Source organism: Panthera uncia, chromosome B4, assembly GCF_023721935.1.
Source record: "Panthera uncia isolate 11264 chromosome B4, Puncia_PCG_1.0, whole genome shotgun sequence".
Taxonomy (NCBI): Eukaryota; Metazoa; Chordata; class Mammalia; order Carnivora; family Felidae; genus Panthera; species Panthera uncia.
The window spans coordinates 6,886,110-6,904,855 of record NC_064809.1 but is presented as its reverse complement, the minus strand read 5'-3'; the positions used below and the strand labels follow the sequence as shown (position 1 = coordinate 6,904,855).

The window sequence follows — 18,746 nt, the reverse complement described above, 5'->3', positions numbered from 1 at the left end:
AGTCTCTGGCTGAGGCAATTCCAAAGAGGGTTAAGTCATTGAGGATGGTGTTCCAGAAGCTGGGGGAACACATCCCTTAGTCCTGCTGGGGGGTCTGGGGGGGAGGGGCATCGCACCTTGCATTACATCACGTTCCCATTGTCACACGCAAAGAAACTCCTAGTATTAGTATCGATTGCATATCGAGACCTTCCCATGGTCCCCAAATGCCTTTCCTAGCTTTTTTTTAGTCCAGAAACTAATTAAGAATCACTCATTGCATTTTGTTGTCATCTCTAAAGTCTTTTTCTTTTTTTTTTTTTTTCAACGTTTTTTAATTTATTTTTGGGACAGAGAGAGACATAGCATGAACGGGGGAGGGGCAGAGAGAGAGGGAGACACAGAATCGGAAACAGGCTCCAGGCTCCGAGCCATCAGCCCAGAGCCTGACGCGGGGCTCGAACTCACGGACCGTGAGATCGTGACCTGGCTGAAGTCGGACGCTTAACCGACTGCGCCACCCAGGCGCCCCTCTAAAGTCTTTTTCAATAAGAGCAGTCCCCCACTTGTCTGTACGACTTTCATTTATTTATTTATTATTATTTTTTTGGTCTTTTTGACAACGTTTTTGCAAAGTCTAGGACTTTTTTTTTGGACGGTTATTTTATAGAATGTCTTGCAGTGTTTGGTTGTTTTCTCACCCGATTACATTCAAGGTAAACCTTTTTGGCAACAATATTCCTCCGCAGGTGATCTGTACTTTCTGCCCTGGTAACAGCAAGGGTCATTTTGTGCCATCACGAGTGACAAAGTCTGGTCATTTGTAAAGGTAGTATCTACCAGTCTCTCCATTGTAAGACATCTTTTTTTTTTTTTTAAACTTTGAGATTAATAAGTAATCTATAAGGTGATACTTTGAGAGTGTTTGAATAGCCTACTTCTCCACCTTTCACTGCTTTGTTATACAAAGCGGTGATTTCTCTGTAAGTTTCCCTCATTTTTTCTAGTACAGTATTAGGATGTGCTGAGAGACTGATTTGTATTCACTGAGTTAGAATCTCTTAACCATTATTATTCTCTGCTGCTTAAATTGTCCCATGTTTGGCCAGCAGAGGCCGGGTTCAGGCCACTTGCTGTGTCCTTTTAGCACGCCCCTGTCATTCATCGGGGGTTTCCTTACTTCGTGGCACGAGTTTCCAGGCTCACCTGACGCTTTTCCCAGCCCTAGACTTGGAATCAGTCATCTCTCTAAGGGGCTCTGGTTCTTCTTAGTGATGAACAGTATTTAGAAACCAAGATACGGGTTCTACCTGACCTTCATTACTACAGGGGATGTCATTGCTTCAGGGGCCCTTTAGTGGAGAAAACCAGAAAATACGAGTATTTCCAAAGTCTTAAGTCCTTGCTGATGCCTCTGATTCAAATCCCTAACTACATATTCCTTACCTCCTTCCCAGCTCATGTGTCTCCCTCCTCCCCAAGTGAGACAGTGGTTACAATTGTATCAAATGTTTGCTTTCTCCTCTAATGCCTTTGCCTACTTTTTAAGTATTTGTCCTCTTTTTATATGATTCACCCCATTGATTTTCATGGTTATATAAAAGGGTGACTCCCCAATATAAGTTTATCCCAAATCTTTCCCGAGTTTCAGACTAGTGTAACTCACTGCATCTAATCTCCATTTGGATCTCCCACATACAACTCAAATTTAATTAACGTTTGATAGATGCCCCCAGCTCAACTCCTCCTTCCCTCTGTCGTTGGCCGTGCACTTCAGAAGGGCGGCTTCTACCCTCATCCCATTCACTGATAAATGCCCCACAGATGGCACAGTATCTAGCAGGTAGTCAGTGCTGGGTGAATAAATGCCTTCTGAACAATTCATCGTGCGACAGTGTATATAGAACTAGAGCATAACTCTGTGTTTATACTAAAAATCCCTGCATTATATACACTTGAAGACAGTGAAATTTGACCGCCTGCGAGTTTTCTCTAGATGAAGTCATTATCTCGAGAGTGGATTTGAGGGGAGACCCAGCGGTGCTAAGGAAACAGCACTTCCTGCGAGAGCTGCAGCAGAGGGAACCAGGGGTGACTGCCGTCTCTAAGAACAGGGTGTATGCCGGTCTGCTGACCCACGAGGACCCAGGAGCCGAGGACTGAACTTTCATCCTGAAAGCAGGGCTCTGACTCACTCTGGGGGCCCTGGTCCTGGCGGAACGCGGAAGAACCGGGTACTGGGGGGCACTGGGACAAGAGAGTCCGTGCCAGGGGTGGGCTTAAAGCAGAGGCCCAGGAGCCCCCGTGCACACTGGTGGCATCACTTTCTACTCAGCACTCGCCCTGCATTGGGTTGAGTATTTTGTAAAGATTCGCTCATTCCATCTTCATCACAGCCCCTATGGGGCAAGTACTGCTTTAACCTCCATCTTGCAGGTGACAAGACAAAGATTAACGTGCCCAAGATCACACAGCTGGCAAGGGTTGAGCTGGCATTCCAACCCACTCTGCTCCACTAAAACGTCATAGAAAATGCATTTTAAGATCTGCAAGGTCTTCAAAGGTTTACCTGTTTACCTGGAGGCTGTGTCCCACTAGCGTATCAGAGAGGGAAACGTGGGACACAGAAAATGAGATCCAACCCAGGGGAAAGGCAGAGGGAGTCCTCAGAAAGGCCAGCAAACCCAGGACAACGATGTGCCTGACCTGGGACCACGAACAGACCAGAACATCCACACCCCAGAGACAAACCGAGAGGGCTGATACGACGCCCCACGACTATGGTCTTCTCCTCCGAACCCTGACGGTACATCACGTTCAGCTTAACATTGTTTCTGTTGAGTGTGCTCAAATTCCCGCGTTTCTTCCTGCCGTGTTGTCTAGAACCCTCAGTTCACCCTCACAGAAGTGTTCTGCTGTCCTCGAAACTGGAGACAGGCCAACGTGTTTGGAAGCAAAATACTCCCCGCCCCGCCCCCCCGCGTAGCACCCATTCCTTGCTAACGTTCCTGAAAGTTACCCGGTACTTTGAACACACTTCTGTATCTGTCCAATGCCTCACTGCCTCATTCACGGACCCATCAGGTGACTCTAGTAAAATCTCAGGGAAGCTGGGAAATGACTCTGGATTCTATTCAGTTTATCTTCCCTCAGCAGCCTTCTCCCGGTGTCAGTACTGTTCTCTACAGGTTTGCGGTAGCTAACCAGTTTTTGTTATTACTCCCTGTTCAGTTCATTTTTATGAAAATAGTTGTTGGTAAAATAATAAAGTATCTGAAGAACTCTTTAAAAAACTCTTTTTTACTGTTTATTCAAATTTGAGAGACAGCGTGAGCAGGGGAAGGGCAGAGAGAGGGGAGACACAGAATCCGAAGCAGGCTCCAGGCTCCGAGCTGTCAGCACAGAGCCTGACACGGGGCTTGAACTCACGAACCGTGAGATCATGACCTGAGCTGAATAGGATGCTTAGCTGACTGAGCCACCCAGGTACCATATGTTAATTATTTTTAAAATCTCATTTTGAAAACTATTAACTATTGTTAATACATAGTAAGAAAAGAGTGATTTTCTTATGGTAAGTTCTTTATTGTAAGATAATTTACAAACATCTTGCTGTCTTTAGTAGTTTCAACAATTTCTTCTGACAGGGAGGACAGCAGTAACCTAAAAACGAAATCAGTCGGCTGAATTTTCCTTCTTTACCTGAAAAACAAAGTACAGAGCAAATAAAAATCAGTTTTGGAGGGAAAAATAATGACGTTTCAAGAGATAATATATATTCAAGTGGGATTTAAAGAACTGACTTTACATAATAAAATGTTACTATATACTAGTTGTTCTCGAATTTTGGTCTGGGGACCTTTCCGTGGGGTCCATGAGGGCAAACCTCTTTTCTTATTTGCCTGTTTTACTCATTCTCAAGCCTGTATGGTACCATGTTCCAGAGGCTACATGGCCTGTAATATCAGAACAGAACGAGTACAGACAGATGAGAATCTAGCCCTCTTCTACTGTATCAGACGTGAAGGGGTCCTGACAGCACCAAGTTTGAGAACCACCACTCTTCACCAATCTCTGTTTAGTATCTCAAAATAATCCCAATTCTCTATCCTTAAAGTGTATTTAATAAATCTTAAAAAAAAAAAGAAGCCCCCTGGCATTACCCATATGCTACCACAAGCTGGCAACTACTCTAAATGGGCCAAAACCTAAATCTCAGAGAATCCGTTTCGCTGTTGCTAAATCAGCTTCAATTGTATCTGCCGGATTTCTCTTCCGGAGGGGTTTGGGGAGAATGTATGAAATAATACCACTTTACCTCTCGTCTGAGGATGAAACTTGGTTTTCATTAATCCCTGGTTATTACGTTAGAAGAAAAAGACAAAACAAACCAGTCAAGAAGCAATCCATGCTAGTTAATCAGGTATAATTTCCAACTAAAAACATCCATTTCCTCACTCAGTGTCTGGAGTAGATCATGTAAATTAGTTCCCAAAATAGTCCTTTAAAACAGATTCAATGACTGTTACAAAAAGTTAACCAATTTCAGTCTGGTTAGAACAATAAAACCATGTTCATGCAAGAAGGCAAGTCTCTGCAAGTATAATTTAAGCCACTGCTTTTTCTGTCAATAGCACACAGTATAACATACTACTCAGTAGTCTAGTGTCTGTATTAAGTAGTAAAGTTTTTAGCCGGAATAACATGGGTTACAGAGCAGGCCAGTGCCCTGGGTGGACAATCCAGTCTTGGACTGCACAGCCAACCCTTAATAAAGGATTCAGACTACCTTTCTAGAAAGCAAAAATTTAGTGGTCAATTTATGATTTTTTTTTTTTAATGTTTATTTCTTTCTGAGAGAGAAAGAGAGAGAGAGAGACAGAGCATGGGCAGGGGAGGGGCAGAGAGAGAGAGAGGGAGACACAGAATCCAAAGCAGGCTCCGGGCTCTGAGCTGTCAGCACGGAGCCCGACGGGCTCAAATTCACAAGCTGTGAGATCATGACCTGACCCGAAGTCGGCCGCTCAACCAACTGAGCCACCCAGGCACCCCAATTTCTGACTTTCTGATATTCTGTTCCAACTCTGAGTTTTACGTCCCAATCTCCCCGTCCTCATTCCCCTTGATTTCGCTCCTCTTTGGCCAGGTTTCTCACATTTCTGGTCAAGAAAGCGTGCGGCCCCCAATTCCGCAGATGTCGTGTCCTCACATTTTATTCCCAGTGCTCCTTTTTCAAGAGAAAATAAAATCCTGGCTCTGGGTCCCACAGTCCCTGGAACTTTCGGAATGCAGCCCTTCCCCCCAGGCCTCCTCACGCTTGACACCAAGAGGAGCCCAGCTCAGCACTGGCCCAGGACGGGCAGCAAGGAGGACAACGAACGATTCACTGCCTGCACTCTGCGACGCTAACACAACGTCAGTGACTAGACTGAGAGATGGGTCGGCCTTAACGTGAGGCTTGAAAAACAGTAAGACCAAGGACTCCCGGGCTGGCAAAGCTCATGGACCCGACTGACAACATATGGAACGGTCTCCAACAGCACTATTTATGTCTCTGAGACATTCTGCCCAGTTTCTACCCTGGAGAGAGAGACAATACTTAAGGACCAACTTAAATGTCACTCTAGCGATGAATCGATCTATCCAAATTTCACACATGGATCCACGTTCTCACATACCCAGTGAAATATTATTTCTCCCTCCTCTGAACTTCCACTTTTTAAAAAAAAATGGTTATTTCTTTTTGAGAGAGAGTGAGAACAAGCGCATGCGAGCAGGACACCAGCAGAGAGAGAGGGGCACAGAAGATCCGAAGCAGGCTCCGTGCAGACAGCAGACAGCCCAATGCGGGGCTCGAACTCCCAAACCGTGAGATCGTGACCTGAGCCGAAGGTGGATGCTGAACCGACTGAGCCCCCCAGGTGCCCTGAACTTCCACTTCTTATGGAACATCCCCCATTTGCTCAACAAATACTGACTGAGGAAGTATGTGCCCGGTGATAGGGCTACAAAAGTAAGACGCGGTCGCTCCTAAGCCACAGGAGTACACAGGCAATTCCTAATAAAATAGTGTAATTGTTGATAAAGGGAAGCACAGGATGTTCACGAAGGGCACCCCACCCAAACTGTGGAGGACGTTTTCCTGGGAGAAAGGATTTTCTCAGAGCAGGCAAGACAAATGGGAGTCTGTCAGCCGAAGAATCCAGGATGCAAGGGGAAAATAAGAATGGCATTTCAGGCAAAAGCACATGACATATTTGTAGACCGGAAGTACATTCATGTGGTTGAAGTTCAAGGGAAGTGAGATATGGTAGTGGTAAGACTAGACTGGAGAGTACTGGTGGCCAGGAAAAACAGGATCACATATCTCAAGCTAAGGTACTTTTGCAGGATGACTATGCACTCGGTATCTTTTTTTAATTCAGGAGAGAAATGACAAGGATCTGCATTAAGTGGGCATAAAGGGGAAAACTTCAAGGCATATTTGAAGGTAAAATTTATAGAGCTTAGTGACTAATTAGTAGGGCGTGAGAACGAGTCGAAGATAACTTACTACACATTCTATCGCGCATCACAAGTACCTGCGTATGTTTGTTATGCTATTAGAATGTGTATCCCTTGACAGAAAGTATCACACCCTTTGACACTCCCTAGCACTGAACCTAGCACATAGTGGGTGTTCAATTTAGTCATTTTTTAAAACAGAATCCTCATTTTCTTAACTGTGATTTCACAACAAATACCATATCTAGACAACCAAGAAACGTTAAGGAAAAGGTACGTTATCTTATACTGACATAGAAAACTCAGTAACTAAAGAACCAGTTTCTACAAGATTTACCAAAAAACCCAAGATTTATGTGAAACCAAATCCCAAAGCAATCCTGTACTTCGAAAGCTTGGTTTATGATGTTTTAAGTTCCGAAGACAGATTTTATAAATGATACAGAATTATCCACATCCTTATTCCTAATGCTTTAGGAAAATGAAAGCTAGCAATATATTGATTTCTAAAAAGAAGAAAGTAAGCCCAAAAGGTAGAGCAGAAATAAGCAGAATAAACCAGACAGGCCTTCTCACCAAATCTTTATATCCTAAGAGTAGGTTCCAAGGTTAAGCAACGGATCGTTCTACCTTTAGCAAAACAAAACTGACGCTTTCAAACATGCAGGCGGGGAGCCGGCAGACCCAGGGAGGTGAGGCAGGGCGTGCGAAGGCAGCCCGCCGCTACTTACAGAGCCGCGGCGCCGGAGATGATTTCGATCAGCTCCTTCGTGATGACCGCCTGGCGGGTGCGGTTGAATGTCAAAGTCAGTTTGTCAATCATCTCCGCTGCGAACAGAACAGAAGGATTAGTCGGCAAAGCCTAACACCACGAGACCATAACTTGTTCATTAATACGTTCACAGGGGTATGTTGCTTCATGGCTTGGGGTACCCGAACTGGCCTCTCAAAAGAATTTCAGGAAGATATTTTTACCACTTCCACGGATACCTTTTCAAAATACTTGCAACTTTACTGCCTGCCAAGTAAGACGCACTTCTTTTAAGGCAGAGAACGTTAGTTATTTTTTTTATCTTTTCAGATAAGAAAATTCAAGGAGAGAGAGGGTCACTGGTCAAAAATGTCATAGAACCAGCGGCAGAACCGGGGCGAGATCCTTGCTCTTTTGTTTCCTGGTCTAGTTGACGGTGATGATTTGAGGCAAGGTGTTCATGCTACTCCCAGCAAGAGAAGCCTCTCGGAAGAGATCGCCGTGCACTTACAGGCATTCTTGCTGGCATTGTCCATGGCCGTCATCCTCGCACTCTGCTCACTCGTGGTGGACTCCTTTAGAGAATAGTAGATGATGTTGGCCAAGGCGTATTCTTGGTAATTGCGCAGCACGTCAGCATCGATATCATCATAGACACTCATGCTCTCTGTTAAGACGAGTCAGACATTTCCTTGAAGTTATGCAGCGCACAGTGATTTCATCAAGGCAGCCTACCAGTAAACACCTCACTAATTACAGAGCAGAAGTCAACAAGGTAAGACAGGTGAAAACACTCAGCTCTCAAAATTTCATCCATTTCCACACTACCGATTATAGCAGATTTTCAGCGCAACACAATGTGTAAACAAAGCATTTGATATTTCACTGCAAACGCCTAATAAAAACGAAGAAGCCAACAATTAAAGTAACGTCACTGCATTTCACGGTTCTGAAGTCCTCGGGCATCAGAGTGCCTGGCACAACGTCAGCAAATACTCAACAAATCTGTGGGTGTAGGTTTTCACAAAAGAATTAATGACAAAACTGACACTCGTATAGTGGAATACAAAAATCCCAAATGAGCCATGTGATTATTGGGGAAGCCTGCACATGTCCATCGGGAGAATGCGAGGGAAGTGGAACATCGAAGGGGGGCGGAATTAGAAGCCGATACTCATCTTAACAGTACTGTAGTTCATCAGACTTAAAACACTATGGCTGATAACCCCTACCGTACACCATTAAGAAAGAAATACCATCGTCAATTAAAAATGACCCGCCACTGGCCAGCAGAAGCGTCCCCCAACTTCAGGCACATCGAAATGTTACAAAGCGTACGCCTCAACAGATGAAATATGTAGAAAGGGAGAATGCCTCAGGAAAGTAAAATCGGTTCTAGAATACTGTGTCTAGGGTGCTTCACTGAGCAATGACGCCACTCAAATGCTGAGACGAGAGAACCGTGTGGGTCAGTGTGCATTACTGTGAGCACCGTTCGCAGGGCTGCCCCGGGGCCCCTGACTGTGCTGTGCTTCACCCAGCGGGGCCCCAGAGCCTGCAGAGCCAATGCTGCCAGGCTCTCCGATCCCTGAGAACAGAAAGCAAGTCTAATGACTTGTTTATTTACGTTCAGTTAATGAAGGAATGGAGTGAGAGTCACTAATGATCATGGAAACCACTGACGGACGGTGACAGAAAGAGCCAAACATCACGTGCTCCCACGGAGACAGGCCATCCTAGCAAACACTGTTTTCCTGAACGTGCCAATCTCTCCTTTCTACACAGAAAACACTTTTCACACAAAAACCACTTACCGGCACTTGCCACGGTATCCAGGGAAAAGATGGGCTTTTCTTCTGTCTTGTAGGAGATGACAGACCTAGAAATCATAAAGCAGAGGTAAACCTCAAAATCCTATTTCATTTATTTTTAGAGAGAGAGACCACGAGTGGGGCAGAGTGAGTGAGTGAGTGAGTGAGAGAGAGAGAGAGAGAGAGAGAGAATCTTAAGCAGGTTCCACACTCAGCACACGTGGGGCTCGATCCCATGACCCTGGGATCGTGACCTGAGCTAAAATCAAGAGTCAGACGCTCAACAAACCGAGCTACCCCAGGCGTCCCTCAAAACAATATTTTCAACTGTCCACTAAGCATTTCCTTATTTTAAAATAGGAACACAAGCAGTAAAAAGCTTTGAATACTAAATTTTTCTTGCCTGAACCGATTAAAGATGATAGACCCTTCATCAAATTCATATCCGGAATTTAGTAGTTCGAGGGCGATGACAGATGCATCTCCAAAAGTAGGAGGTTTTCTTCCCACTTCTTTGAAGGACACCAGAAACTGGTCAGAGTGAGTCCTGCAAGAGAACCAGGAGATCACACAGAATAGTTTAAAGGAGTATTTCTGCTGAAATAACACAGGGGACAAGGAAAAGTATTATTACCGTGGGTCAGGCTTTTTTGGGGCGGAGGGGGGAAAGAGGAGAGCGTTCCCTGAATTGAGCTGCTCCATCCGCTATCGTTATTGCAGTAGCTGCGGGAACTAACGACTAATAATCAGGCCTCTCTCGTGTTACATGTCTCTGTGCCTTTATTTCTCTTCTGATCTCAACTAACTACTGTTCATTTCTGACATTTCCAGGCTGTGCTGGCTCCTCAGAGTCCTCATGTGTTTTAAAAGGCCAACAGCTTTTGCTTTTCCTGTTGCATTCCACTTACGGGTTGGATGAAGGAGAAACACAAGTAAATAATGGAAGAAATCTGTATATTCTGAAACTCCTGAAATAATAAAAACAAAACCAAGACCTCTCTGGGGGTATAAAAACAGGTAACGAAAAAAAAGACACCTTGCTGACGTTAACCATCAAAGACACTCCCATTTACTCATGCTTGCACCCATCTAAACATAAACGGTATCTAAATTACCTATGAAGTATACCCCTGATTTTATCACCAATTCCAACAAGCATAACTTCTTTCCCGGCTGCCGTGAGTGTGGCCACCTCATTTTTCATCTGTTTGGCAACCGAGGAATGAATAGCACCACAGAGCCCTCGATCAGAGGACACGCCAATTAGGAGGTGTTTCTTCTTGTCTTCAGGCGCCTTAATATCAGCTTTCTCATACAGAGCTTAAATACAAACAAACAAAAGCAAGAATTTTAAAATACGTAAGGCACGCCAAATACAGCAATAATCCCTATTTACAAGTTGGCTGTTTTCAAAATCATGAAGTTACATTTAGGTGGCAACTAACTAATGTAATCAAAACTGTACTTACTCCATTTACAATCCGGTTGAAAACCATAGAGGTTTAAATCTCTGTATGATAAAGGCTCTATATGATAAGGGCCACTTAATGGCCAATTTACCTCAAGTACTGACTAAAAGAAATCTCTAGTATAATTAAAGAACTTGTAAAGGGGCCTGAATTAGAGTACCAGCTTATCTAGATGGCAGACTTCTGAAGAATGCAAATAAATATTCAGTATATAACCAAAAAAGGAGGAAGCAAATATTTACTGACGTGCTCATATAATCTGCATATCAAGCCTCTTATAAACTGTTGGCATTAAAATAGCAGATGACACTTTATTTTTTTTTATTTAAAAAAATTTTTTTTAATGTTTATTTATTTTTGAGAGAGAGACAGAGACAGTGTAAAGCAGGGGAGAGGCAGAGAGAGAGAGGGAGACACAGAATCGGAAGCAGGCTCCAGGCTCCAGGCTCCGAGCTGCCAGCACAGAGCCCAACGCGGGGCTCGAACTCACAAACCGTGAGGATCATGACCTGAGCCGAAGTCAGATGCTCAACCGACTGAGCCACCCAGGTGCCCCACATGCCACGTTATTTTGGGGACTGCTTTAATGACCTTGCTTGGCTGGTCTAGTTTTCTAAGCAGCACAGGCCAAGAGTGGATCAAACAGGATGAAATATGCACGGATTTATGGGGGAAGGAGAGGAAGTGGCTGCGGGGGAAGGCAGGAAGGAGACAAACGAGCCATCACATTATGACGCAGGTTTGACTCTCAGGAAGGAGGGAAGAGAGGTTGGGTGGCAGCTTCCCAGACCGCTGTGCCGTTTAGGAGAAGTTCAGCGAGTCTGCCTGCCGAGGAGCCGCAAGTCTCCCTGGAATGTGCCTGCCTGAGTCTCCCGCCGGCTGTGGTACCGGCTCGGCCCAGGCCACGGGAGCGCGGCCGGGGTGCAAGTGCAGGGTGAGCTCGCGTGGCCAGTGCCCTCGCCGCCGCACGGTGCATTTTCCTGGCCGCCACATTCACCTGTTTCAACCAAAGTCCTGCTGCTCCCTATTTCATTACAGAGCAATGATTCTCACATGCCAGCACCCGAGGACCCTCCACGAAAAAGCAGAAAGCGAATACTCCAAAGTGCAGGAGAGCAGCGAGATTATTTCTTTTTTGAGTCTCTTTTTACGTTTTATATTTGTGCAGCGTAAGATGCCTGCTGGAAGACTTTAAATATTTACAACGATCAGCCACTTAATATCTAGCAGTTAATATTTCGTATAAAGGACTTCAGAACAGATCGGCAGCCTTGGCTTGAATTTTTACTATTTTATCACAAATAGTCTAATCTGACATCTAAGGCAGTTTCTGCTTTATTAGATAATTTTGTAGTTATAGACTTTGGAGGGAAACAAATTTATTATACTCACTCATATCAGCGAGAGAGGTGAATCATGAAATGACTTTCTCTTTTCATACAAACAGGCTACAGTGATTTACCAACCAATCTTTACTAAGCCACCAACTACGTGCTATGTATTTCTTGTGCAGCGAATAGGACTGATGAGAGCAAATGGCTGGAGGTGATCAGGATCGCGGAAACCAACCTATTAACTCTCTTCCGTACCAGCTGCGTGAAACTAACCGTGCAGTTATTAAAGTGAGTCGCCGTTTCCACCCGGGCCTAGTGCTCTATCCTTTTCTCACGCAATAATTTTGCCAGTAGGAACGGATGTTTAAAAAACATGGAAGAACACAGGAAAACTGCACAAGGCGATTTACATCTAATAGGTAGATACATTAACACACAGAGGAGACGTGAATTTTCTCCAATTTGGAAACAAGCAAATTTTGCCTTCTTTGCGGTTGATGTTCAAACATTCCACTCATGCCGTCACGAGTCCCATCCGTGCCTGCTCAGTCATTTCCACTGCAGGGACCACCTCCCCACCCCGCACATTACAATCCAACAGGACAAAGTCAAGCACCTGATCTGAATGCACCGCATTTCCCATTTCCTGATTGTATATTTAATAATCTAGGAAGATTTTCGGAGTACTTTCAGCATTCACAGAGCCGCATACAGTGGTTAACAAAGAGACAGGCTTTGATGCCAAACCATGTTGGGAGGTGACCCTGGGTAAGCGACCCGACTTCAGGGTTTCTCATCTGTGAAGCGGGGGCTCTGACCCTCGTAGGCTGCTGTGAAAAACCAGTGATGTCAAATACTCAGAACAGGCCTGTCATCACGGTAAGCACCAGATAAAAGTCATCAGTGGTGACCTTCATGTTCAGGGTTCCTCCTAATCTGTGATGTCCTCTTCTCTTACCCAAAGATCCTACTCCATACACTCGTGCTGGTTTCAGCTCCCTCTCGGCTCGGGCGTATTTTGCTGCTGCCACCATTTTCATAGACTTGGTAATTTTCTGGATGTTTTTGATCGACTTTAGCCGTCTGGTAACTGAAAAACAGAAGTGCTGTGTTACGATAATAGAGTTACCATTTCACTTGTGAAATTTATCGAAATATCTTTCTAAACTGCCAGGTAGCATAATCAGCACTTAGGCCATCAGGCAACAGCATGATGCTAAATGAGGCTTCAAGTCAGAATGCGTACTGCGCAAAGGCGAAGCCTGGCTGCCACGGAGGACAGGACAGGCGGGATGGCCGCAGACAGCAGGACATTATACTCTTACAACATTTACATACAGTTTTCTCTAGTCACATTGTTGTCATTCTACGGACGACAGCATCAGAACAACCACGTGTCACCTCATGCTGGTCTTTTCTAAAACAAGGTCAATGTCATACACATAAGACCTAGATTCATTTTATCAAATTGACCAAACATACAATGGGCTAAAGCGGCCTATTTTTGATTATTTGTCAAAATTTGGTTTTTCTTAATTACATATTGAGATGAAATACTTACTATCTTTTAATGTTGCCATATTTCGAACTTGGATCCTGAAAATAAAGGTTTTAAAAATATTTTAGTTTATTGAAAAATCACCCTACTATACAAGAAAAACCTTCAAAGTTAATAAATTTAAACACTGCCCCATAAAGAAACAATCCATCACGTGCAGGACGTATACATATATTTACATACATATAAACATATATTTATAAATACATACTTATATATATTTAGTCCTTAATATGGACACCAAACCCTATTACCAAAGGCCTCATTTTGTTTGAGCCAACAACACAAAGCTTCCAGTGCAGTCAAATGGTGTTCACACACGTCTAGTCCCACCTTTGCCTAGACTGTTTCCACAAGAGGAAAGTCCTGCCCCTTGTTAGGCTATCCAGCTATACCTAAAACCACGGTCAGCCACCTTGAAAATGCTACCTTGACTTCCTTAGTTCACTGAAACCTTTTCATAGCAACACTTAGGATCAATTATACATTCTAACATGATCACATGTGTGAAAGTACAGTTTATTTTTATTTTTTAAATATATATACTTTTAAGTTTTTTTAAGTTTATTTATTTATTTTGAGAGAGAACGCAAGCTTGAGCCAGGGTGGATTAGAGAGAGGGGGAGAGAAAGAATCCCGAGCAGGCTCCACCTTGTCAGTGCAGAGCCTGATTGGGGGCTTGACCTCTCAAACTGTGAGATCATGACCTGAGCCGAAATCCAAAGCTGAACGTTTAACCGAGTGAGCCGGCCAGGTGCCATGTACTAAGCAGCTACTATGCTCCAGGACATGGTCTGTGACCACGAGAAGCATGCTATTATCTCATAAACAAGATTCATAGAACTAAAGATTTGCATTAAATATTTTTCTAGTCTTCATGATTAAAGTGCTAATGCATAAAAGTAAAAATGATTTGATTTAGGGGCACCTGGGTGGCTCAGTCAGTTGAGTGTCCTACTCTTGATTTCAGCTCAGGTGCACACTTGAGCCTGGAGCCTGCTTGAGATTCTCTCTCTTCTGCCCCCATCCCCCCCCCAAAATAAATAAATAAATACAGATTTGACTTAAATGCGTACACACACACACGAGAGATAAATACAAGAGGAGTGCTGCCCTCCTAAATAAGACAATGTGTCACCAAATATAAAGTCAGTGACAAGCATACGATGACGTTGGAATATTGACGACACGGAGACTCACAGGGCTGCTGCAGCAAGAACCTGAAGTAAACATGTTGGCAAAGCAGCAGGAGCCTAGGTTTATGGCAAGTTCTTAAGAGTGAAAAGGAAAACAATAAGAATGATTTCTAATTTCATGACCTGAGTAGACAGTGTTGTCATTAACCAAGACCGAAAAACTGGGTGGGGATGATCTCACTGGAGGTAACGAATTTTAACGAAAATGACATTTATAAAGACCCTAGGATGAGGTGGAAATGGGTTTGAGGTCCAATGGGTTTGGAAAACACGTGAGATTTTTGAGACTTTCAGGTACAGACAGATCTGTAACTGATGGAGCATGGAAGTTGGTGCCAAAGGAGAAGAAGAGGGACCATTTCCTAATCCTCTAAGGTCAACATTACCCTAGTATCAACAAGATAAAATCATTGTAAGAAATGAAAATTAGAGGACATTACCTCTCATCAACACAGACGCATAATTCCTCAATAAAGAATAGCAAATTGGGTCCAACAACGTATTAAAAAGAATTATACACCACGATCAAGTGGGATTCATTCCAGGTATGCAAGGCTGGTTCACCATTTAAGAAAAATCATACAGTCAATAGATGCAGAAAAAATTTTTGACAAAATCTAATGCCTATTCATGGTAAAAAAAAAAAAGAAAAAAGAAAAAAGAAAAACTCTCAGCAAATAAAGAACTTCCTGGAACCGATAAAGAACATCTACCAAAACAAACAAACAAAGAAAAAAAACCCTTCATTTAATGCTGAGAAACTAGGAGCTTCCCCCTAAGATTGGGACTGAGGCAAGGATAACCTCTCAGCACTCCTATTCAACATTGTACTGGAATTCCTGGCTAATGCATTAAGACAAAATAGGAAATAAAAGGTATATAGATTGGGAAGGAAAAAATAAAGCTGCCTTTGTTTAAAAATGGCACAACTGTCTGTAGAAAATCCCAAAGAATTGGCAAAAACACTCCTGGAACCAATTACAGTAAGGTTGTAGGGAACAAGGTCAATATATACAAAAGTCAATTTCATTTTTTTATAGCAGCTATGAACAATTGGAATTTCAAATTAGAGAAACAGTATCATAGAACTGTAGACTTATAAATGATTATGATGGTAAATTTAATGTTATGTATATTTTACAACAAAAAAACACAGGAAAAAAACTACATATAAACATAAAATATGTGCCAAGAAAACTACAAAACTGATGAAAAAAAAGATCTAAATTAATGGTGAGAGATTCCACATTCATAAATAGGAAGATTCAATGTTGCTAAAGTGTCACTTCTTCCCAACTTGATCAATACAATTTTAGACAAACACCTCAACAAGTTATTTTCTATATATCAACAAACTGATTTTAACATTTATTTGGCAAAGCGAAACACCCAGAAGAGCCGACACAATATTGAAGAACAAAGCCGGAGAACGGACACTACCTGATTTCAAGACTTTCTATAAAGTTACAGTAATCCTAAGACAATGTGGACAAATGATCAGTGGAAGACAGGAGAGAGCTCAAAAATTTCACTAATTAGTGAAATCGAAAACAAAAACCAACGAATACACAAACAAAAAGTAGATAGAGACCTATAATACACAGAACAAAACTGAAGGGTGGAGGAGTGGGGGTTGGGCAAAATGGGTGAAGGGCAGTGGGAGACACAGGCTTCCAGTTATGGAATACGTCAGGGGAACAAACGACACAGCATAGGGGGAAAAAAAAAGAGCCCAGAAATAGAACCATACAAATACAGTCAACTGATTCATGTTTGATAAAGCAGCAAAGGAAATTAAATGGAGAAAGGATACTTTTTTCTACAGTGGTACTGAACACTGGACATCCATATGCAAAAATAGTAATTGATAATTAATAATTATCAATATTAACAATTAGATAATCCTATACCTTTTGCAAAAATTAACTTGAAATAAATCATAGGTCTAAATGTAAGACACAAAACTATAAAACTTCTACATGGTATCACAGGAGAAAATCGAGGTGCCTTCGATAATATGTAAGTTTTAACATAAAACATGAAAAGCATGATCCATGGAAGAAAAAAAATGATCAAGCTGGACTTTTAATTTTAAAAATTTCTGGTCTACAAAAGACACCGTCAACAGAAGCCACACACCAGGAGAAAATGTTTGCAAAACACATATCTGATAAAGGCCTGTTATCTAAAATATACAAAGAACTCTTAAAACTCAATAAGAAAAGCACCCAAATAAAAAATGAACAAAAGATCTGAACACAAACCTCGCAGAGGCAGACAGGCAGATGGCAGATAAGCATATACAAAAGATACTCAGCTATGCAGTCATTAGGGAATTACAAATTAAAACAGTGAAACACCACTACCACCTAGAAGAATGGCTACGTTTTTATTTTGTTTTTATTTAGTTAGAGAAAGAGAACATGTGTGCACACGCAAGCAGGGGAGAGCAGAGAGAGAATCCCAAGCAGGCTCCCCGTTGTCAGTGCAGGGCCCAACGTGGGGCTCAATCGCACTAATCATGAGATCATGACTTGAGCCGAGATCAAGAGTCACGGATGCTTAACCAACCGAGCCACCCAGGCACCCCAAGAATGGCTATATTAAAAAAAAAAAAAAAAAAAAAGGCAATTCCAAATGATGACAAGGATGTGCATGTAGCAACAGGAACTCCCACTGCCTGCTGGTGGGAATGCAAAATGGTACGGCTGCTTTGGAAGATGGCTTCAGTTTCTTACAAATCTAAACAGTCTTAGCATAGGATACAGCAATCATACTCCTAGGTATTTACCCAACTGAGCTGAAAACAGGTCTACACAAAAACCTGCACACAAATGTTTATAAGCAGTTTTATTCACCATCGCCAAAACCCGGAGGCAACCAATATGTCTTTCAACACGCGAACCAACCGAAAAACAAACTGGTACATCCATACAGTGGAGTTATTCAGCAGTAAAAATGAACGAGCTATCAAGCCACAAAAGACACGGAGGAGGAACTTTGTCTATTGCTAAGCAAAGAAGCCCATTTGAATGGCTATATCCTGTATGATTCCAACTACCTGACATTCCAGAAAAGACAAAACTATAGCAAGAGTAAAAAGATCAGGAGTTGCCAGGATTTCGGGGAGAGATTTTTAGGGCACTGAAACCATTCTGTATGATACTATAATGGTAGATACGTGTCATTATCCATTTGTCAAAAACCACAGAACATACAACAAAGAGTGACCTTAATGAAACTATGCACCTTAATACTGTATCAATATTGTCTCATTAATTGTAGTACATGTAACATGCTAATTAATGCAAGATGTTAATAAGTGGAGAACCTGTCCAGAGTGGGACATGGGTGTATGGAACTCTCTGTACTACAGGCTCAATATTTCTGAAAGTCTAAAACTGTACTAAAAAATAGTCTGTTAACAATACTTCAAAAACGTAGATTATGAAATTGTTATATCAACTAATTTTTTTATTGTGTTTATGTGCATAAAAAAAAAACCTGGAAGATTATAACCAAAACTGTTCTTTTTAAAAATCTCTTGACTTATGTATTTTACCAGTATTACGCAGCCACAGAGAAAGAAATATAAAGAGGAAGGAGACTGCATGAAAAGTGTTAGATTAGGTTATAAGAATGGATCCAGTGGTGGAAAAGAGAAGAGCTGTCAAATACTGACAAGCTCTGCTATCCCATTACAGACTTACCTGACATACTGACCATTCCCTTAACATTTTTTCATAATGGCATTTGAAAAGCAACATCATTTTTGATGATTTTGGGGGGGTATATCAAAATTTTCACCCCAAACATTCTAAATTTACAGACCGTAAGGAAACATTGGACATTACGGTTTTAGGCAAATATTCCAATTTAACAGACACAAGTTTCTTGTCAGAGAATAGCACAGGGAATAAATCTGAATTGCATGCCATATTTGGATGAACACAAAATGTTCCAGTTTCCTTAAGTATCCTGGGTGAGAGGTATGAAGAGGTAAGATCTCTTGTGATTCTTTATGCTGTGTACATGCCCTATGTTCCCATTTTGAAGTGCTCTCATCATGTTTAGCTTTCATTCAGTTCTAAAGACGTGTGTGTTATTATCCTTTTTTTTTTTTTTTTTTTTTTTTTTTTTTTTT

General features: G+C 42.3%; 1 protein-coding gene across 3 annotated transcripts in view; it reads right to left on the bottom strand.

The window, feature by feature from the left end:
* Positions 1-3,540: 3,540 nt before the first annotated feature.
* ATP5F1C (ATP synthase F1 subunit gamma) overlaps positions 3,541-18,746 on the bottom strand; it is a 19,207-nt gene continuing 4,001 nt past the window's right edge. The window contains exons 2-10 of one of the 3 annotated variants that reach the window (XM_049626805.1): positions 13,410-13,444; positions 12,807-12,938; positions 10,161-10,365; positions 9,449-9,592; positions 9,049-9,113; positions 7,746-7,901; positions 7,215-7,311; positions 4,298-4,334; positions 3,541-3,681 (exon numbers count right to left, since the gene is read on the bottom strand). In XM_049626805.1, coding sequence (XP_049482762.1) covers positions 4,328-4,334; positions 7,215-7,311; positions 7,746-7,901; positions 9,049-9,113; positions 9,449-9,592; positions 10,161-10,365; positions 12,807-12,938; positions 13,410-13,444 — 841 coding nt within the window. In that variant the 3' untranslated portion in view covers positions 3,541-3,681; positions 4,298-4,327. Of the gene's footprint in view, positions 3,682-4,297; positions 4,335-7,210; positions 7,312-7,745; positions 7,902-9,048; positions 9,114-9,448; positions 9,593-10,160; positions 10,366-12,806; positions 12,939-13,409; positions 13,445-18,746 lie in introns of those variants that run through there. The other 2 variants (XM_049626806.1, XM_049626807.1) reach the window with 2 other exon arrangements.